This window comes from Dermochelys coriacea, chromosome 4 (genome assembly GCF_009764565.3).
Source record: "Dermochelys coriacea isolate rDerCor1 chromosome 4, rDerCor1.pri.v4, whole genome shotgun sequence".
Classification (NCBI taxonomy): Eukaryota; Metazoa; Chordata; order Testudines; family Dermochelyidae; genus Dermochelys; species Dermochelys coriacea.
Genome location: NC_050071.1, coordinates 112,059,083 through 112,082,058, shown reverse-complemented (window position 1 = coordinate 112,082,058; position 22,976 = coordinate 112,059,083). Strand labels below are relative to the sequence as shown.

The 22,976-nt window shown below is 39.2% G+C and overlaps 1 protein-coding gene across 1 annotated transcript in view; it reads left to right on the top strand.

Annotated features, from left to right (window-relative positions):
• The window catches only part of SLIT2 (slit guidance ligand 2), a 194,954-nt gene that overhangs the window by 139,312 nt on the left and 32,666 nt on the right, over nt 1-22,976 (top strand). Inside the window, exons 26-30 of the mRNA XM_043514071.1 lie at nt 3,911-3,937; nt 14,857-14,950; nt 17,463-17,600; nt 17,695-17,935; nt 18,331-18,461. Coding sequence (XP_043370006.1) covers nt 3,911-3,937; nt 14,857-14,950; nt 17,463-17,600; nt 17,695-17,935; nt 18,331-18,461 — 631 coding nt within the window. The remainder of the gene's footprint in view (nt 1-3,910; nt 3,938-14,856; nt 14,951-17,462; nt 17,601-17,694; nt 17,936-18,330; nt 18,462-22,976) is intronic.

Below are 22,976 nucleotides of genomic sequence, written 5' to 3'. Positions count from 1 at the left end.
TCATCAGAGTAAGCCTTAGAGTAAAATTCTTGTCTCAAAAGCCTTCCCCGAGGCAGCAATACTTCTTCATTCTTCCTTAGAGGAATGGAATAAGCTTGATAAGGACAAGCACATTAACAAGAGCAACCTCAGGCTCTAAAACATTCAACAACCTAATGGGTCTATTGATGGCTCTGTAGCGTCCCTCCCCTGGGATGATTAGCCCCTCTGAAGGGGCGTTTTACCCCAAGGATCCTACGGATAGAAAGATGGAGGCCATTCTCAAAAAGGACTTAGAAGCCTCCTCCACCACTCTCTGAGCGTCCTAGCAGCTACCTTCTTTGCAAGATCCCAAAGCCCTTACGGACAGAGATCGTCCTGAATTTGGTTTCATTTTAAAGCAAGTCTCCCAAGCAGCAGCATTTGTAGCTGACACCTCAGTGGATGCAATGAACTTCTCAGCCCATGCCATGGCCTCTAGTTCAGAGCCAAACACTATCTATGTCTCCATCTGCAGACAGTTGATACTCTAAGCTAGTTCTTTGCACTGCCAAATTTACATACTCTCTCCTTTTTGGAGAAAATCTGGAGAAGGTGGTGTCTGACTGTGGCAAAATCCAAACAATCTTTCCCTTCCTCACTAAGTATCCCCAGAAGAGAGTTTAGACTGGCTTTCAGACAGAGGCACTCCTTTTGCCCCTCATCCTCACTCAGGTAACATCAAAGGGACAATAGATTCTCCAAGGGAAAACAGTGAAATTGAGGTCCGGGGGAAAGCCTAGAGGGATCTCAGCACTTCAAACTTATTGTTCAGACATTTGGCTTCTCTTCAACCAACTCATTCACGAATTCTAGGAGTACAAAGAGATCAATATACTTCACAAGGGAGGCAGACCCTTAAACCATCGGGACAGATGTCCTGTTGCATAGTTGGCTGCAGGGTCTAGTATGTGCATTTCCATCCTTCCCACTGCTGAGGAAGGTGGTCCAGAAAATAAAATGAGAACAGGCAATGGTAATTCTTATAATTCCTCATTGGCCAAGGAGACCTTGATTCTCAGACCTCATTTAACTGTAACTCCCACACCAGCTTCCGTGGAGAGTGGACATCCTCTCACAAAGCGGTGGAGAGTGGACATCCTCTTTTCATCTAGACTCAAAATGACTTCAACTAACAGCAAGGCTATTGAAAGGGAGGCACTAGAAGGTCTCAGTCTGCCCTCCAGAGTCATTAAGGCATTGCTTTTGACTAGAAGACTACAAAAATACTCCTCTGTCTGGTCAGATTCTACAAGTGCTCAGTATAATGCATATCCTGGAAATCCTGGAATCCTAACCATGCTATACTTCCTCCAGGAAGGCGTAGAAAGAGGCCTTCAGCCCTGTACCATTATATGTCAGGTGTCCGCTCTTAGGAGTGTGCTTATTCTCAGGATCCTCTGGCTCTCTGGCAGAAAATTCACAGGTAGCAAGATTCCTTCAAGTAGTCCAATTAGCCAGATTAGCGGTCAGATCACTTTCCAGAATGGAATCCACCTCTGGTATTGAGGACTGGCAAGCCATCTTTTTGAGCCTTTGACTTCACTGTTGGCCTTTTATTTATCTGTTAAGACTTGTTTCTTAATAGCTATCCAAGCTTAGATATCAGAAGAGCCTTGAAAGTCTATCTCAAACATATAGAGTCCATGTCCTTGCACACAAAATGCCAGGGACTTAGAGTTTTCAAGTCCTCCATCACTAGGTGGATTAGGCTATGTATTGTGGAAGCCTATACATCATCAGTGTTTCCTATACCAGAAGGCATCAAGGCACAATCCACGTTCTTAGCAACCTCATGGCGGAATGAGCAAGTGCATCCACTCTGGAAATTTGCAAAGCGACCACTTGGTCTATAGCTAATATCTTCATTAAGCACTACAAGGTGGACTTTCTATCAGAAGGGTCTGCAGATGGTGGTCTAGAATAATATGGACCTTTGAGTGAGTTCATAAAAAGGTGGGTACTTCTTTTCTACCAACCTCTTCTTTCATAACCCTCCTTATATCTGATCACTGCTCGCTACTTTCCAGACATCCAGAATTGTGGGAGATGCTGGGCTGCAGAATGGACATTTTCTTACCAATGATTTCCTTTCTGCAAGCAGAATTCTTTGCACCCTAGATGGCTCATGAGCCAAGGGTCAGCCATTAAGTGGAATCATTACCGTAGGACAGTCCTTCCTGATCTAATGTACATAGTTGTTTCATTATCTCTGGAATATTTGTCAATAATGAGGCTATGCAAATTTCACAGTTTGGGAATAACTCATCTGGTGGCAAGTGGAAGCAGAGAAGGCCTGGCCAGAGACTGGTTCACCTCTATGAAGTTGCAGAGAGAGGAGACCAGCCCAGATGTCCAGAATTAGAATTGTGGGAGATACAGCTTGCTTAATAGAAACAGTATCATAATTTTTTTTAAAAGGGAAAAAAACTATTAACAATGTTTCAGGTGTATTTAAAATATTTCTCAGCAGTGTTTGCAACTCAGGCCTTCCAGCATTCTTCTAATGTGTGAGAATTGAAAATTGAAATTGACTATAAATAAAAGTGAAACTGACTATTCTGGTTTTACTTTTCCTCACTGGGTAAAATGCCATAGCTAACCAGAGTATAAACAGTGAAAAGTGTACATCATTTTGTTCACATTATATGTATTTTAGTCATCTAAACCATCATTAACACAGAAAAATATATTTCTTAAAAATATTTTGATAGTGTTCCATTAATCAGAACTAGCCGTAAAATCAATTGAAGTGAACAGTTACAGGAATCTAGGGCCAGTTCTTCAACTGGTGTAATATGCCCTAGATCACCATTGACTTCAGTGGAGTTACACTGAATTACACCACTTTTTTAAAACTTAATTCCTTTCTTCTCTAAGACTTAATTAGTAGTTTGGATTATATTTTTCCAATTAGATTCTTGTGATTCTTGTTCTGTTCTATTAATTCTTGGATCTGTCAGTGTTGAAGATTTAATGGTGCATGGCAACTGAATGTGGACTTGCACCATGCCAGAATATTTTTAAGTGAATGGCTGTCTGTAAATGCAATTTAATATTTCTACACAGGATAAGGAAAATGTTCGGAATTTGGCTAAAATGTAAATTATTCATGCTTGAGTTTATTTTTTGGGATGGTAGGCATGATAGGATCTCAAGATTATCTCTGAAATAGCAGTTTCCTATATAGGTAAACTTTCAAAATACTGTGAAGGGTATTCTTTCTCAAAACCTGTCAATGTGTGCATCTCTCCTGCCACATTTTGAAAATTGTTGTCTAACAGTTGTCACAGAATTGAAAAATGTGGCTTGTGGCTTTCTTAATAGTTATAATTCCATATCTGCCAAGTTAAGATTGTGCTGCAGTTAACACTATCATCACAGTGTCAAAGACAAGTATGGTATGTGTTTTGTACTGTAAACATTCGTAAGATATCACAGAATGTAACTATGAAACCCACTTTAAGCACACAAGATCAGAAGAGACCTGGAGTTGCTGATGAATAACGAGTAAAGTTGCTCACATTATGTCCTGCACTCTTTAACTTTGCCTTGCTCTCTTAATTATCATCTCATTTTTTATCCTCAAATCTAATGAGTGTCAGGTCATTACATGTACATATTAGTAATTAAAATTAATCATTTCTCTTGTTCATTACCATGTCATTAGAACATATATCTCCTTGGTCTAGCAGTGCAACTCTTTCTATGCCAGCAGTAGCACATACTTCTTACTTTTCTTGTTTGTTTTGTTCTGCTGTAGGTAAAAATTTGAAGCTTGCTTCACTTTGCTATGCAAACCTCTCTGCTGCTACAGTTGTGCATTAGCTTAGTGTGCTGTTGTATTACAATGTAAAAAGTCTCTTGTCTCTTCTGTCTTTGTCACTGCAAGCTGCTAATCTGAATGAAGTGGAAAAAGGTCAGTTGTCTTTTAAGCCTATTTTCACTTACCTTTGTTTCTTGCTTTTCTTTTCTTTAAAGGTGCATGGATTTAAGTGTATGCACGTGATCAGAGAAATGATATAATTAACATTTAGCAAGCTTACCCTAAATCCGCAGCTCAGGCATTTTACTGTTTGTCCTTACATGTCAAATGAATGCTATTAAAGGTAAAAATACAGTTCCTGCACGGAAGAAAGTGATACAAAAACAGATCATTAACACTGTATACATTCTTTTTAAAATATACTAAAACTTACCTTATGCATCCTCACTGGTGACCAATAAAAGTGGCTTGCTTTACAGAGATGGTCTCCTAATAAAGCTTGCACCCAACCCAAGTCAGACATACTTGGTTCAGTTCTAATGCTTTCTAGATTCTAAAATACCCATTTAGTTTTCTTATATGAATTGTCCTGCTAGACATTAGGTTGTGATGTCCTCCTGTTTATCATTGTAGTGACCAAGTGTTACAGCATATACTGCACCTAAAAAATCACACAGTGATAAGAGGCTGTGCAACAGAGAAAGTTAATAGAGATATATGCAGCCTTAATTTAGAGTAACCTTATGTTTTGGGTTTCTGTCAAAACATTAATATCACTAAAACACAAGGTTGATTTAACCAGTAATGGAAGAGATTCTGATTGATCATTTTGAATTACATCAGTTCCTAGCACGGTATTTCATGATTAATTTTATGCCGCTGAAGGATATGCCTGTTTTTCCTCCTCCTCATTTCCTGTCCTCTTTCCATTTCTTCCCCCAAACAATCTGCCCCATCACAGAAAATCCTCCTATAGAGAGGTGAAGGGTGGACTGAGTTTGTTAGTGCCATTCTTTGAATGGGTGGGAATGGGTCATTGAAATACAACATAGATTCATAGATACTAAGGTCAGAAGGGACCACTCTGATCATCTAGTCTGACCTCCTGCACAGCGCAGGCCACAGAATCTCACCCACCCACTCCTATGGAAAACCTCACCCATGTCTGAGCTATTGAAGTCCTTAAATCATAGTTTAAAGACTTCAAGGAGCAGAGAAGCCTCCCTCAAGTCAACCATGCCCCATGCTACAGAGGAAGGCGAAAAATCTCCAGGGCCTCTCCAATCTGCCCTGGAGGAAAATTCCTTCCCGACCCCAAATATGGCAATCAGCTAAATCCTGAGCATATGGGCAAGATTCACCAGCCAGATACTACAGAAAATTCTTTCCTGGGTAACTCAGATCCCATCCATCTAATATCCCATCTCAGGGGATTAGTCCTATTTACCCTGAATATTTAAAGATCAATTACTTACCAAAATCCCATTATCCCATCATACCATCTCCTCCATAAACTTATCAAGTAGAATCTTAAAACCAGATAGATCTTTTGCCCCCACTGCTTCCCTTGGAAGGCTATTCCAAAACTTCACTCCTCTGATGGTTAAAAACCTTCGTCTGATTTCAAGTCTAAACTTCCTGGTGGCCAGTTTATACCCATTTGTTCTTGTGTCCACATTGGTGCTGAGCTGAAATAATTCCTCTCCCTCTCCTGTATTTATCCCTCTGATATATTTATAGAGAGCAATCATATCTCCCCTCAACCTTCTTTTAGTTAGGCTAAAGAAGCCAAACTCCTTAAGTCTCCTTTCATAAGACAAGTTTTCCATTCCTCAGATCATCCTAGTAGCCCTTCTCTGTACCTGCTCCAGCTTGAATTCATCCTTTTTAAACATGAGAGACCAGAACTGCACACAGTATTCTAGGTGAGGTCTCACCAGTGCCTTGTATAACGGTACTAAAACCTCCTTATCCCTACTAGAAATGCCTCTCCTGATGCATCCCAAAACCGCATTATCTTTTTTCACAGCCATATCACATTGGCAGCTCATAGTCATCCTATGATCAACCAATACTCCAAGGTCCTTCTCCTCTTCCGTTACTTCTAATTGATGCGTCCCCAACTTATAACTAAAATTCTTGTTATTAATCCCTAGATGCATAACCTTACACTTCTCACTATTAAATTTCATCCTATTACTATTACTCCAGTTTACAAGGTCATCCAGATCCTCCTGTATAATATCCCGATCCTTCTCCGAATTGGCAATACCTCCCAGCTTTGTATCATCTGCAAACTTTATTAGCACACTCCCACTTTTTGTGCCAAGGTCAGTAACAAAAAGATTAAATAAGATTGGTCCCAAAACCGATCCCTGAGGAACTCCACTGGTAACCTCCCTCCAACCTGACAGTTCGCCTTTCAGTAGGACCCGCTGCAGTCTCCCCTTTAACCAATTCCTTATCCACCTTTTGATGTTCATATTGATCCCCATCTTCTCCAATTTAACTAATAATTCCCCATGTGGCACGGTATCAAATGCCTTACTGAAATCTAGGTAAATTAGATCCACTGCATTTCCTTTATCTAAAAAATCTGTTACCTTTTCAAAAAAGGAGATTAGGTTGGTTTGGCATGATCTACCTTTTGTAAAACCATGTTGTATTTTGTCCCATAAGATATAAGATACTCCTGAGGGTTCTGTTTGCTGCTCAGAACCACACTCAGATCCTGAACCAGGAGTGGGCAAACTACAGCCTGGAGGCCGCATCTGGCCCTCCAGATGTTTTAATCTGGCCCTCTAACTCCCACCGGGGAGCTGGGTCTAGGGCTTGCCCCACTCTGCGTGGCTCCCAGAAGCAGTGGCATATCCCCCCTTTGGCTCCTATGCATAGGGATAGCCAGGGGGATCCCACACACTGCCTCTGCCCCAAGACCATCCCCACCGCTCCCATTGGCCAGGAACTGTAGCCAATGGGAGCTGCAGGGGTGGCATCTGCGGACAGGGTAGTGTGCAGAGCTGCCTGGCCGCACCTCCTCATAGGAGCCAGAGTGGGGACATGCCGCTGCTTCTGGGAACTGCTTGAGGTAAGTGCCACCCAGAGCCTGCCCCCCATCCCCTGCCCCAGTCCTGATACCCCTCCTGTCCTCTGAACCTTCGGTCCAAGCTTGGAGCATCCTCCTGCACCCCAAACCCCTTATCCCTAGCCCCACCCCAGAGCCCTCCCCCCCGCACCCCAGCCCGGAGCTCACTCCTGCACCCTGAACTCCTCATTTCTTGCCTCACTTCAGAGCCCGCACCCCCAGCCAGAGCTCTCATCCCCTCCCACACCGCAACCCCCACTTTTGTGATCATTCATGGCCTGCCATACAATTTCCATTCCCAGATGTGGCCCTTGGGCCAAAAAGTTTGCCCACCCATCCTAAACTCTCACCCTCATATAGTAGCTCATTGCTCTGTGACCACCCTGCCAGGCTGGTGTACAATTGATTTATTTTATTATGACTATTAGTGTGCATATCATTAGAAAAGCTAGCTACCATTCAAACACAACACCACTATTTACAAATAAATCCATCATCTTATTTTTAATGGTGAAACCAAACTGCACTGAAAAACCAAACCAAAACCAAACTGCACTGACTACTGAACTAGCCCATGTAATTTTTAAAATGAAATTTGCTTTATAAGTGTGCAAGGTACTTTTGTCACACTCACTGAATTCTTGCAGTATAAAGTATAAATTATCTGAATTTTCTTTCAGAACTTTAAAAATATCAAAATGTGAATTTTTGTGTCCATGAAGAACATTGTTTAAATGGAGTATAAACTGTAGCTGTGCTACTGTGCACACAGGCTTCCCAATTCAAGCTTGAATGGATATTCTCCTTGCATAATTATGTCTACTCATTGAAATATCCGTTTTATATGAGATTAAAAAGAGAAAACATAATCAGAAAAAGGTGGTGGTTATTGGATATGTGTGAAACAAGTGAAAAACATAATATATTGTAATAACCATAACCCACACAATCAAATTATTAAAAAGCTCAGGGGAAGTAAACTAGGATTCAAAGACAAAATTAAGCAGGTATATAGAAATGTGATGCATATTTTATGCTAGTTAGTTTACTAGTGTATATGAAATTGCATTTAGCTGATCATAAATTACTAGCAGTAGAAGTCTGTTTGTTTATTGCAGAGGCCTTTATGTCTTAATTGTTAATTCGGTAAAAAAAAGAGGAATAATAGAAATTAAATATTAACTCAGTTTAATGAAATACAACACCAACCAATTATATAACCTGATTTAAACATTTCCAAAAATATAGTATTTACACAGCCCTAGTGGCTAACGAATAAAACGTAAATGCATCTAACGCACTTGGGCACCAGTTAAGTATGGTACTTAAGCACATGCCTGACTTTAAGCACCTAGGTAGTCCAGTTTAAGTGAGAGCCATATCGGTTTAAGTCATGTGCCTAAGTACCCTGCTGAATCAAGGCCTTGGTATTGTGACTTATGAGAGTTCAAAGAGAAATGCTTTTATTACTCTCAACCTGGGTTGCTTCTAATAAAATATTCCATTTAATGTAACTAGTTTATCTCAAGCGATTGTAAATTATTATTAGAGCACTGTGATCGTTCCACTAATTATGATGCATTTCCACTCATGATTAAAAGCCAAATCCTGAGAATGTACACAATCCTTGATAACGTGATTAGATTCATTGACTTCAGTGGGACTACTCCCATGAGTTCTGTTTGGTATCATCAGGGCATAATTCACTATTTGTCTGCATGATGTTATATTGTTTTTAAAATATTTATTGCACAGTCCTTACCTGCCAATACCTATTATTGCTTTGTTGTTATTATTACATTAAGCAGCATAATAAGTAAGGTCTCAGTCTTGCACTGGGGATCCACTAGCATGGGATGTAAATGAATGGAATTCCACTGGTATAAAATTGGAATAATGCAGAGGTGAAGCAGAGCCAGAAGTTATATTTAAAATAATTTTGGCAGTCTGATTTTTAGTGGTTTGCAATGGGACTTTAACGCTCTGAGCTGAAATCTGCTTCCTAATGCCACTGAGAATTTTGTTCTTTAATATTAGTTAAAACAACTTAAAACTTGGTTCTTTTGTTTTAATTGGCATGGTGGTTACAATTTCATTTAGATTACAAAAAGAAAAGGAGTACTTGTGGCACCTTAGAGACTAACAAATTTATTAGAGCATAAGCTTTCATGAGCTACAGCTCACTTCATCGGATGCATCCGATGAAGTGAGCTGTAGCTCATGAAAGCTTATGCTCTAATAAATTTGTTAGTCTCTAAGGTGCCACAAGTACTCCTTTTCTTTTTGCGAATACAGACTAACACGGCTGCTACTCTGAAACCTGTCATTTAGATTACACTATGTTTTCCCATTCATATGCCAAGTACTTTAATAGTTTAAGATGATACAGTACTTAGATTGTGTAAAAAGAAAAGGAGTACTTGTGGCATCTTAGAGACTAACAAATTTATTAGAGCATAAGCTTTCATGAGCTACAGCTCACTTCATTGGATGCATACAGTGGAAAATATAGTGGGGAGATTTTATATACACAGAGAACATGAAACAATGGGTGTTACCATACAGAATGTAACAAGAGTGATCAGGAAAGGTGAGCTATTACCAGCAGGAGAGCGGGGGGAGGGGCGAGGGGGAACCTTTTGTAGTGATAATCAAGGTGGGCCATTTCCAGCAGTTGACAAGAACAGTAGGAGGGGAAATAAACAAGGGGAAATAGTTTTACTTTGTGTAATGACACATCCACTCCCAGTCTTTATTCAAGTCTAAATTAGTTGTATCTAGTTTGCAAATTAATTCCAAACAGTCATATAATTTAGTGAAGAATTGTGCTCCAGAAGTAAAAAAAATTTCATTTAAAAATGTTTCTACATTTTTAGAACACACATAAATTAGGTAAATAAAACACACATAAATTAGGTAAATAAAACAGGTTTTTTGCTGGTTTCAGTTTATGATCATGGGAGTTAGAATTCTCTTAGACTCTCCACCAAGATATACTTTACCCTTTAAATGTTAAAAAAATTATTTGCCTATGTAATCTCTTCATCAGTGAGTTCGGCAAGTTGATTGTATGTGTGTGAAAAATTACTCCCTCTTAACCATTTATTTATTTGAATACCAGTCCTTCAGAAGAGAAGGGTCAATATTTGATATTTGTTGTGGGATTCTTTTTTAGGCAGACAAGACAGGAGGCTTTGAGAAGAGAATTCAAGTCCTATGGGTTAGTCAGCCCTAGTGTCTTGTGTTTGAACTTTCTTCAGTTGCCCGTAAATATTGATTAAATAATGTTGTTATTGGCAATTTCTCTGAGAACGATTGAGCAGCCTTTATCAGGAGATCATGGACTTGTATTATTAATTCATGTACACGTTGACATGGTTTTATGAAATTGGCAGTCTGTGTCATTAAGACAGTGCAGCTCTACAGGAAATATGTCTTAATAGATTGATAGTGTGCTACCAGACCCCTTGGAAAGCTTTGCATGGATCTTTCTGGTATGGATTTTCTGGTGGCCAAGTCTGGATCTGCATTGCTATATGTTGAATATTATTTGTGTGAATGTTCTCAGCTGCAAGTCCAGTTCTCCAGGGTGCATACTAACACCCCACTTTGGGACTGCACTGTAGATTAAGTTAACGCTTGCCATGGAATTGAAAAACAAGCTCTATTACAACAGATGGCTGAAAAATACTTTATAGGTTGTTTTGACTTCGCTTCTAGTGCTTGTGAACAGCGTGTTGTGCGCATTTCTTTCCATCTTTTTAGACGTGTATGTTTCAGACATATTTTCTTTAGAACATCACAGACATAAATATTTACACCTTATTTCTTGTTTGAATTTATCTAGCTTCAACTTCCAGCTTGTATTATATCTTTCTATATCGGTAGATTGAAGAGCCCATTATTAAATATTTGTTTCCCATGTATGAACTTATAGACTGTAACCATGTCACTCCTTAGCCTTCTCTCTGTTAATCTAAATAGATTGAGCTCTTTGCGTCTTTCACTATAAGGCTTTCTAATCCTTTAATCATTCTTATGGCTCTTCTCTGAACCCTCTCCACTTTATCAACATCCTTCTTGAATTGTGGGCACCAGAACTGGACACAGTATTCTAGCAGCAGACATGTTAGTGCCAAATACAGAGGTAAAGTAACTGCTCTACTCCTCCTCAAGATTCTTCCGCTTATGCATCAGAGGATAGCATGAGCTCTTTTGGCCATACAGTCACATAGGGAGCTCATGTTCAGCCGATTATCTGCCACAACTCCCAAATCTTTTTCAGAGTCACTGCTTCCCATGATAGAGTCCCCCATCCTGTTAGTATGGCCTACATTAGTTGTTACTAGATGTATACACTTAGCCATATTGAAATGTGTACTGTTTTCTTGCACCAAGTTTACCAAGAGATCCAGATTGCTCTGAGTCAGTGATCTGTCCTAGTCGTTATTTTTGTGTCCTCTGCAAACTTTGTCAGTGATGATTTTATGTTTTCTCCCAGGTCATTGATTAAAAAAAGGTATTTGCCATAGGACCAAGAATAGATCCACGTGGTACCCCACTAGAGAAACACCCATTGATGATGATCCCCCATTTAATGTGTGCCATGTTAATTTTATATCATTCAAGTTTTTTTAATCAGAATGTTGTGCAGTATCAAGTCAAATACCTTACAGAAGTCTCTAAGTATATTACGTCAGTACTAGTGCCTTTAACAACCAAACTTGTAATCTTGTCAAAAAAAGATATCAAGTTAGTTTGATAGACTCTGTTTTCCATAAACCTATGTTGATTGGCATTAATTACATTACCATCCTTTTAATACTTTATTGATCAAATCCTGTATCAGCCACTACATTATCTTGCTTAGAAGTTTATCTCATGTGTTGGAGAAGCATAGGAAGGGAAGAAGAATGGTTATTGTGTATAACCTCAGAAACTCACTCAGCTTGTACCCTTTAATATTCACCCCTTCCGGTCAGACTGGAGATGTTAAAGATTTTGGTCATAGGCATTTATACCTCTTCCATGTTTCTTAATAGAATATATGTGTAAACCCCCTGGCTGCCTGGAAAATGTCATCTCTTGCCTTGAGTATTTATAGAGACAGATCTAAAAAACAGTGTTCTACAAGTGTGGCACATGCTCAGCAAAAAATTACCCACTCCTTGACCACATAAAAAGATATGATAGTAACTACTATGCTGAATAAAGAAACAAGGCTTCTCTGGTGGTTACTGTAAAGTAGTCACAAAATAAAATCTTTATTGTAAACATTATTGTAGATTGTTTCACATGATTATAAGGAGGAATAAGTGAATGATGAACTATGTGAATTAGCTGCTTTTTTATCAGATGTATCAAGGGCACAACAGTATTTGTATTTACACACACCCCTTTTCCCATACCACTCTTCCAAAAAGTATATTCTAACCCACACTAGCATCTCTTATCTTCCTCCCTTCCCCAACTCTCTCACCCTTTGGGGAAAAAAGTCCGAAATGGTACTGTCCCTCTCCTCACCTCCTGCCTCCTTCTTTGACCTCCTGGCTTTGTCCTTCTGCATCAAGTTTTACGTCCTCTAATAACTGGGGAAAGAGGCTGAAGCCATTGGGTACTACTTCACTATGTACGGTGGCAGTTGCATGGAGCCACTGTAGGAATCAGACACTAAGCACCGATGGGTGAGTGTGGTGTCAAAGCAGTTGCATGGCAGCTTTCCTGCTTCCTCACAGCAAAGGGCCACTTCAGTGATGAGGATGAGTGTTTGGGACCCCCAGTCTTCTCACCTTTTCTTCCTTCAGTAACCAGTGTTGCTTCTCTTCTGCTCACTCTACTTCCATTGCTAATTGGAGCAAATGCCAAGAGGGGTAATCCTTGGAATCTACAGGACAACTAGACTTGTGGATCCCTAAGCACAGTATGGGCAGGATATATGCCCATTAATTATATATGCATATATATATATAATATCGCTATGTGTAGGTTGCTTATGTTGAACAGCGGGGGAGGGGGGAAGAATACTGATGGCCTGTTTGTATCAGTGAGATAAAATAGAGGTAGTAGTGTGTTCCTAGTCTCCATAGGTAGATAATTACTTTAAAGTGCAAAATATTTTAAGTAGGGCTGTCTATTACAGTTAACTCATGCGATACACTTAAAAAAAATTGCAATTAAAAAAATTTATCGTGATTCATCATAGTCTTAATTACACTGTTAAACAATAGAATACCAATATTAAATATTTTGGATATTTTTCTACATTTGCATATATATTGTATTCTGTGTTGTAATTGAAATCAAAGTATATTATTTTTTTACAAATATTTGCACTATAAAAACGATAAAAGAAATCATATTTTTCAATTTACATCATACAAGTACAGTATTGCAATGCCTTTGTTGTGAAAGTGCAACTTACAAATGGAGATTTTTTTTGTTACATAACTGAACTCGAAAACAAAACATAAAACTTCAGAGCCTACAAATCCACTCAGTCCTACTTCTTGTTCAGCCAATTGCTAAGACAAATAAGTTTTTTTATATTTACAGGAGATATGCTACCCTCTTCTTATTTACAATATCACAAGAAAGTGAGAACAGACATTTGCATGGCACTTTTGTAGCCGGCATTGCAAGGTATTTACGTGCCAGATATGCTAAACTTTTGTATATGCCCCTTCATGCTTTGGCCACCATTCCACAGGAATGCTTCCATCCTGATGACACTCGTTTAAAAAAAAATGTTTTAAATTTGTGACTGAATTCCTTGGGGGAGAATTGTATGTCCCCTGCCATTCTGCCATTTATTTCATGTTATAGCAGTCTTGGATGGTGATCCAGCACATGTTGTTCATTTTAAGAACCCCTTCACTGCAGATTTCACAGAACACAAAGAAGGTAGCAATATGAGATTTCTAAACATAGCTACAACACTCAACCCAAGGTTTAAGAATCTGAAGTGCCTTCCAAAATCTGAGAGACAAGCTGTGGCGCATGCTTTCAGAAGTCTTAAAAGAGCAACACTCCAATGCAGAAACTACAGAACCCAAATCACCAAAAAAGAAAATCAGCTTTCTGATGGTGGCTTCTGACTCGGATAATGAAAATAAATAAGTATTGGTCCGCACTCCTCCTTTGATTGTTATCAAACAGAACCCATCATCAGCATGGACGCATGTCTCCTGGAATGGTGGTTGAAGCATGAAAGCTCATATGAATCTTTAACACATCTGGCATGTAAATACCTTGCACCGGCATCTGTAAGAGAGCCATGAGAAGAAAGCCTATTCTCACTGTCAGCTGACATTGTAAACAAGAAGTGGGCAACATTATCTCCTGCAAATGTAAACACACTTGTTTGTCTGAGTGATTGGCTGAACAAGAAGTAGGCTGAGTAGACTTGCAGGCTCTAAAATTGTACATTGTTTTATTTTTAATGCAGTTTTTTGTACATAATTCTACATTTGTAAGTTCAACTTTCATGATAAAGAGATTGCACTACAGTACTTGTATTAGGTGAATTGAAAAATACTATTTCTTGTTTTTTTTACAATGCAAATACTTGTAATCAAAAATAAATATAAAGTGAGCACTGTACACTTTGTATTCTGTGTTGTAATTGAAACCAATATATTTGAAAAAGTGGAAAGCATACAAAAATGTTTAAATAGATGTTATTCTCTTATTGTTTAACAGTGCCATTAATCTCAATTAATTTTTTTAATTGCATGATTGCCCTAATTATAAGTGCAAGAAATTACATTTATACTGTTGGCTGAATGGGAGAGACTGGTCTGGAGATGCTGTTTCCTGAAGGATATCAGGAAAAATCAGAATATATCAATTGCTTACATATTATAAAGTAATAGAATTTTTCAATGTTAACAATTCAAATCACAGTGGCTGATTATATTAAGTGTTGCCATTACCATTGTCAGGGCATTGTGGTATTCCCCCTGAACTGACAGTGTATATTATGTTGCAGGTGAGTTGTGTGAGGAGAAACTAGATTTCTGTGCCCAAGACTTGAACCCTTGTCAACATGACTCAAAGTGCATCCTGACACCCAAAGGATACAAGTAAGCATAAAATATTGTCATATTTCAACTACACTATTTCTAGCATTCTCTTATTCTACTCCACCCCTTCAGGATTTGTTTTCATGTGAGTTAATTCTGCTATCAGTTCACATTCATAATAATTGTGATCACATATCAATGGCAGAACCTGACCCATTTGTTTTCATGTACACCCATGTATTAACTAGAAAAGTATCTAGTGAATTAACAGTTTTTTAGAAGTGTGGATTAAATAGGACCAATGAAGAATGGAGAGTTTCATTCTCTGTGACAGTCTACACAAAATCCTTTTGGAAAGTTGGACTGTGAAGAAAATAATGAAGTTAAATTAAAGGGGGATTATTGTACTGCTTTGTGAGTAATAATTACAAGACAGGTTATTAGTAAGACACATTGAAGCCATTATAAAATAAGGAAGTTCATCCCCAGGAAGACTAATCTTTAATTACAAGACATCCTTATTAACATTAATTAGTATGCACTTTTAAAAAGTATTGTAATGGACTTTAGATTAGTAGATTTAGGAAACCTGCTGCTTTAAACTTTCATTCATGAGCAACCTGTTCTATGTGCCATATTTTACAGTGTTCAAAATCAGTTTATGCCATTAAAATTTATATTCTTAGCACATTTTAAATAACAGATTATTTTAAAAAGCCAAACTTCATTTGGAAATATTCAAATGTACATGCAGTGGAGCTGATCATTTGAAAGTGGATCACAATATTAAGAGTTATTTTGATGAACATTGTTGTACATTATATGCATTTATTCATTTTCATATGGTCAATCAATAAAACTATTGTTGCTTTTTCTACTTTGTTACATAGGACATAAAACTTGCATATTACATTTTGAGATTTTAAACCAGAAAATTTCACATTCAGTAGCTTTGAGCATGTATCTCACTTAGTTAGCTTTTTACTTGATAGTGTGCTTTATACTCGTCTTTTCCTTCATTTACTCATTTCTTTTTGTCAGATAGAAGACTTAAGAGAGATTTGGATAAATTTATATTGATGGACCTAATTTAAAGAGTTATGGGCATTTAAATTTAAATTCAGTACTTCTAAACAAATTGTAGGCATAAAAGTGTGAGACTGAGTGCAAAATCAGTGAGGTTATCACAAAGACTGATGTAGTTAGGTGTTTCGTAAAAGAGAGAACATATAGTTAACTTTTAGACAGCTGTGTTATTGCAAGTATGGATTTGTAATCTTGTCCATTGATCTGTGAGCTAAATAATTCTGAGCACTCCTTCAACTTAATGTGTGAGGCTTTAAGTGAAGAACTCCCATTAACGTTAATGATGATATTTGCATTGTCAAAGCCCTGCATACAGTATTGAAAATACACCACTTCAAGTCCGTTTTTATTTTCTTATGTTAAAGAAAATAAAAATAACCATGCTGCAATCGCTTTGGTTCATAGGCAACAGAGTTAGTTCTTTTAAATTCTGTTAGCAGAAATTAAAAAAAACAGTTTTGATCACTGTAACATTCTTGTGTAAATGCAATGTTGCATCATTCATTGTTGTCTAATAACTGACAAAGAAAATATTCTGCACAAGAACATAAGTCTTGGACTATTTTTCTGACTCCCAGCAACTAAGTTTACCATATTTCCTTATTTTGAGTGGATGTACATTACTCAGATATTCCAAGGAGAACTGTCAGAATGATTCATGAGGGCCTTTTAGATTTACACCAAATATACTTGATATAATATCAGATAATCAGTAACCACAATGTAAAGGGTAAAATATAAGACCTGCTAGTAATGGGGGACTTTAACTACCCAGATATCTACTGGAAAAGTAATATGGCAAAACACAACATTTCCAGTAAGTTCTTGGGAACAACTTTTTGTTTCAGAAAGTGAAGGCAGTAATCAGGAGGGAAGCCGTTTTAGACTTGATTCTGATCAACAGGGGGAATTGGTAATGAATCTGAAAATGGAAGGCAATTTGGATGAAAGTGATCATGAAATGATAGATTTCATGATTCTATGGAAAGAAAGGAGTGAGAGCAGCAGAATAAGGACAATGAACTTAAAAAAAGCCGGGAGCGGGGCCACTGCTCCAGGGTGGGGGAACATGGACAAGAGTAAAGGGACCAAGGCTGGGGCCACAGTTGGGGGAGGGGGCAGGGGCAGGGGCAGGACTGGGAGCAGAGCCAAGGCCGGCAGACAGGGACATGGGGCCAGCAGCCGGGACTGGGGCCAGGCGCAGAGCTGGGTGCCCCCTTGAACATTACTCTGTGCCCTCTAAAGGGATTTGCCCCTCAGTTTGTAGATCTCTGATGTAATGAATCAATATATACAGGCTCTTAACACCATATAAAGTTGTATTTTAATAGTGCATTATATTAAAATGTGACTCGAAAAATTGATTTTCTAAATAGTGTTGCACTTCAGAATCAGTTAATAAAATACTACATCTCTGGCATTTTCTTACGTATATGGTTTTTATAGACAGGCATAGTACTAACCAATATACTTTCCTGTTCAATAGATGTGATTGCACACCTGGATATGTAGGAGAACACTGTAATATTGACTATGATGACTGTCAGGACAACAAGTGTAAAAACGGAGCACAGTGTACTGATGCAGTGAATGGGTATACATGTATATGCCCAGAAGGTTACAGGTGAGAGAGACTTGAAGACAGGACAAACATTTATATTTTTGTCATACCACGGGGTGATTTTGTCTGAAATACTGGTTTTTGTGTTTGTATTTAGTGGCCTTTTTTGTGAGTTTTCACCACCAATGGTTCTCCCTCGCACCAGCCCTTGTGATAACTATGAGTGTCAGAATGGAGCTCAGTGCATCATAAAAGTAAATGAACCAATATGTCAGTGTTTGTCAGGTTACCAGGGTGACAAATGCGAAAAGCTGGTCAGCATAAACTTTGTGAACAAAGAATCCTACTTGCAAATTCCTTCAAGCAAGGTCCACCCTCAGACCAACATCACTCTGCAGGTAAGAAGGGGTACATTGGCAAGAACCGATCTTGAGCCGTGGTCATTTGCTTCACCATAAATCACTGCAAGTTGTTATGTGTCCTGATCATGTATCATGGGGGAGAAATGCATACATATAAAACAAATGTATACATATAAAAGTTGTTATTAGGTCAGTTAAAAACTTTAGACTCTCTGACCTACAGAGAACTAGAATCATCAGTGAAATTAGCATCACAACTGATGGATAACTGGTAGGGAAAAAATGATTTTTATTATCTGACTATCCCAATCAGAGTTTGATAACAAAGAAGGAAATATTGGTAATGGCCATGGGAATGAGTGCAACCCATTTAGCATATCAGGTTTATATGGATTCATTTCCTTATAAATTAGTGTTTCTTTTTTCACTAGATTGCCACAGATGAGGACAGTGGAATCCTGCTGTACAAAGGTGACAGAGATCATATAGCAGTGGAGCTGTATCGTGGTCGAGTGAGGGTCAGTTATGACACAGGATCTTATCCAGCATCTGCCATTTACAGGTGAACCCAAATACAATAAATTAGAGTTCAAGACAAAATGCGTATGATCTCCTGCTGTCGGGGGTCTAAAGTCAGATTTTGCAGTAGACATTTAGAAGAAGAAATATTTTTTGACAAAATGTAGTGTCAGACTTTATGGAATTGAAAGACTACTACTACTTTAAGCACATAATTTCAATTGGAAAATTACCTTAATATGAAAAATGGTATATAGAATGGTATGTGTTAAACTGAAACAAAAGGATAAGTTTCTGCAAGATATTTACACTGCTTTGTTTTTTAGAACAAATACATGCAAACAATCTTTCTCTTTTATTCTTCTTCACAGGTGATTTTCTAGTCTGTAGTATGACCTAAAAGTTAGTGTTACCTGAATCACCTGAAACTCCATAAACAAAAGTGAAGTTGCAATTTCTCGGTCTTCTCCATGTCAGACATGCCTCTACAGGAGGACATTTCCCTCCATTAGCAACTGGAGGCAAACTAGATCTTTGGTTATGAGCCAGTGTTTAGGACCAACTCTGACAGAGAATTTCCCTCTGTTTCCAAACCTGTGCAAACACAAGCTCCACATTTCCTTTGTAATAAGCTTTCCATATGATTTTTGGACTATTTTAAACTACATTTTTCTAATTTTCTTCATTGGCTTTGAAGTTTTTCCTCCTCAAAATGACTATCTTCAAAAATATCATCTTCTAGGTTTCTGAGGAAAGTTCATGGGGAAGCACCATGGGGCAGCACCCCCTTTCCTCAGAATTGGCAGATTGACACTGCAAGGGGAAGCAAACGGCCAAAAGATTTTGCCATTATTTGACCCCAACTACCACTACCAAGAAAGCTCCCAGGTGCAAATGTAAGAGCTGAGCTGGTACTTAGGTTGAGTCCACGCCAAACCGGTTAAACAGGCTGCAAGGAATCTTCCCTCACTGAAACCACCCAAAAGCCAGCAGCATAGAATCCTGAGTAAGCTTTTCAAAGCATGCTTCCCAGACAAAGTCTTTTCAGCATTTTCAAAAAGGAAACACAAAAGGGGTGTGAACACAACTAAAGCAAACTCATTTTAATCTGCGTTGAACCCTCATGATCTTTTTGTTTTGGTTTAGTTTTGCAGTATTGACTTAGCTCCTACTGATGGTTATTATGACCACATTTATGTGGTGTACAATACAGTCATACATTTGATGGAAACTGTAGAAGCTGTCACTTATTTCACTTATTTTGTAGTGGGCATTTTATTTAAAATAAATGACATCTCCAAAAATTGCCCTCAAATGGCAAAACAAAATTAAAAACCTAAATGTTTTCTCTGGGGAAATAATGCTACATTTTGTTAGGCAATAATATCAAGGGAACTAAGATAATTCCTATGTATTCCACACAAAAACTGTCCTTATAACATACAATGTGTTTTTTAACCATAAAAAGTAGCATGCCTTAAACAGTAACTATTTGGACATTGCTTCCATTCTAATGTCAGACTTATTTATGGCATTTTGTTTATAGTTCTGTTGAAATACCATAATTTGTGGGAGTAATATTTCATATTTCAAATGTGTGCAATTAACTAAATTGAATAAAAATAGGACTTACTTTTATAAAAGAATCAACGTAGGTTTTAAAAACATGATTGTTAGAATTGGATGCAACAAATTCCTTGTTTCCCTGTGAATCTACGGTTCAAAATAAGATGATAATCCTTTTATCTGGAATAATGTTGAAAAGAAACTGAGATTAGGTCCTTGTATGGGTAGGAATGGGAATTAACAGGGATTGTTTGTCTTGGATTTATATTTATTGGGCTTACCAGCTACCTTTGAAAGCAATCAACAACCCAGGCTGCATTTAATTTCCAGTGATTTGCATTCTGACTTGCTTAAACCCTTTAAGCCATCGCTTGTAGCTCTTTCCATATTAAAAATTTATATCCTGTCATCTATTCTGTACATTTTATGCAGTATTATTTGCACTATCTATTTTACCTGTGCATTTCAGTCTTACAGGCTCTGTCTACTCTTTCAGTGATGTGTAGAGTACAGGGATTTCTCACGTAACTTCACACCATTGGGAAAGGCTCTGGTAGCTCTGCACTGACATAGCCTTTCACTGTGGTGAGGAAAAGCTCTGGTGGGGGAAAGGGGGTGGGGAAAGGCTCTCACAGCTCCCTGCTGCCGGAACCTTTCACCACGGCCGTTCGTGGGGAGGTGCGGGGCCTAGGCCGGAAGTGACAGACTTGTCTCTTCAGGGACTGACCGCACTGGCCAATCACACTGGGTCCCCCAAAGTGCAGGGCCTGGAGCAGTTGCCCCAATTCGCCCTACCCAAGGGACAGCTCTGCACTTTCACTAGAGCAAGAAAAAGCTCTGGTAGGAGGGAGGGAGCCAGGCAAGGTTCCAGCACCAGGACACTACACGCTAACGTGGGAGTTATTGCTTGGGCATGTAGAGAGCCATGTAGAGTGTATACCCTGCGGGTTCAGAAATGTAGGGCACTCTGCTCACCATCTATACTGCTAGTTATACTTGTACTAGCCTGGCATGCGGTGTCTGTACTCTACACGCCGCCGTAAGTATAGACATAGCCTGAGAGAGAGGAGAGATGCTTTAAAGAACCATTACTCAAAAGATCTCAAATTGAATTGCAGCAATTTAAATGAAACATTGTAACATAAATAATAATAATAATAAAAAAATAACTTGTGTGATTGTTCCATCAAAATAAAATATTTTTACAGCACCGTTGTTACCTCACAGAACACAAATCTCTCCTCAAAGAGTATACATTCTGAATTACATGATATGTGAAGATCACAGACAGACAGTGAAGAAGGGGGAGGAGAGAAGGAGGACAAGGGCAGTAAGATAATGGGGTTGCTCAGCAAAGCATGAAAGCATCTTGATATATTTTTTGATGGTGCTGGTGATGTTAATCTTCCCTCCCTCTCACTTCTAATAGCTGAGTTGGGAGAAGTGAATTTTTGAAGGGATTTACATATGGCAAGGGGTGAAGGGGGTGTTGACTGTAAGGGAGAAGGCTTGGGAGGAAATTAGCATTCTGTTGAAAGCTCATTTTTTCTAAGTTCTTTAAAACCCATACAGTTAATCAGATTGACATTTGCTGTGCCTTTTGAAGGTTCAGGGTTCTGCTAGTGATCCACATTTGGCACCATTTGCCCAAGGGTCAAGATATAGCACTTAGAAAAAAAAACAGCTTTTCTTAAAGCTAATATTCTTTTTTTGCTCCCAGATAGTGCTCAAACCAGAGCTCAGATCATAGCACTAGGGACTCAGATGCTCAAGGGTTACCCTGACAGAGTGCATCGTGCCCACCAGCTGTGTGGGGGGAAATCAAATTAAAATGCTATTTGAAAAAGAGTTTGCTTCTTCAATTAGGTACGTCAAGTATGTGCACAGAGAGAGAGAGAGAGGCTAACTATCTGGAAAACTACCTATACATCACAGTATCTGGGTGGTGATGAAGATACATCATGATAATCTAATCCAAGCGCCACCCCAGCACCTACGACAGAAATCTAAGTAAAAAAAACAGGCCCATTGCTCCAATCTACCTCTATCAAAAGAGGATGTTTAGTCTGGGGAAATGTAATCTGAGTACAGCAGAACATTCAGAAGGTGGTGAAACCATTTTTAAAAAAGAAAATAAACTACACAGCAAATGCTTGCTGGGAGGGGAGAGTGATGAAGGAATATGGGGGAGAGGATTAGGGAATTGGGTGATGGAGACAGGATGGAGACTGTGGGGAGTGGGAGTGGAGAGGGTGGGACACTGGAAAAGGGGATACAGGGGTGAGTGATAGGGGGACTGGAGGAGAATAGGGGCAAGATGCCTGTGAGCCCCACATTCCTCTCCCATGTGTGTGCCATGATCTGGGAGCTCGCAACCCACCTATAGGGGTGCGACCCTGCCCTCCTTATCCAGGTTCTGAAGGGGGTTTGCCTGGTCTGATCCCCTCTTCCTACCTCCTCATGTGAACAGCAGTCTGGGTATCACTGCCTTCCAGGGGTGACTTCCTGTATTTGCCAGGCTCCCTGCTCATCTATGGCAAGTTGCCCCCCTCCCCTCACGAGAGCCAGGTTCAAGGAGCTTGCTGTTTTGGGGGGGTTGAGTCCTTTTCCCTATCCTCCCTATTACACCTGTGAATGCCCACTGGGAGGGAAGAGGTGATTGGGATGCAAGGGTAGGTAGTAATGAGAGAGGGGGATTTGGGTAGGCAGCAAGGGATGGGTGTATAATGGGAAAGATAAATGGGAATAGGTGGTAGGAGAGGGAGCTCAGGTATGGGAGAGGGGATAAAACAGGAATGGTTGGAGAATGTGAGGGGTAGCACGGGAAGATGGGGTTTAGGGATGCGGGGGAACTGTCAGCACTGAATTCTCCCCTTCTGTCTGTGTGCTGGAATATGGGGGAACCGTACCCTTCTAGAAGGGTCTGAGCCCTTCTCCCTGCCTGCTGTATGTTCTGGAAACTGGGGGACCTGCTCCACTTGGAGTGTCTGAC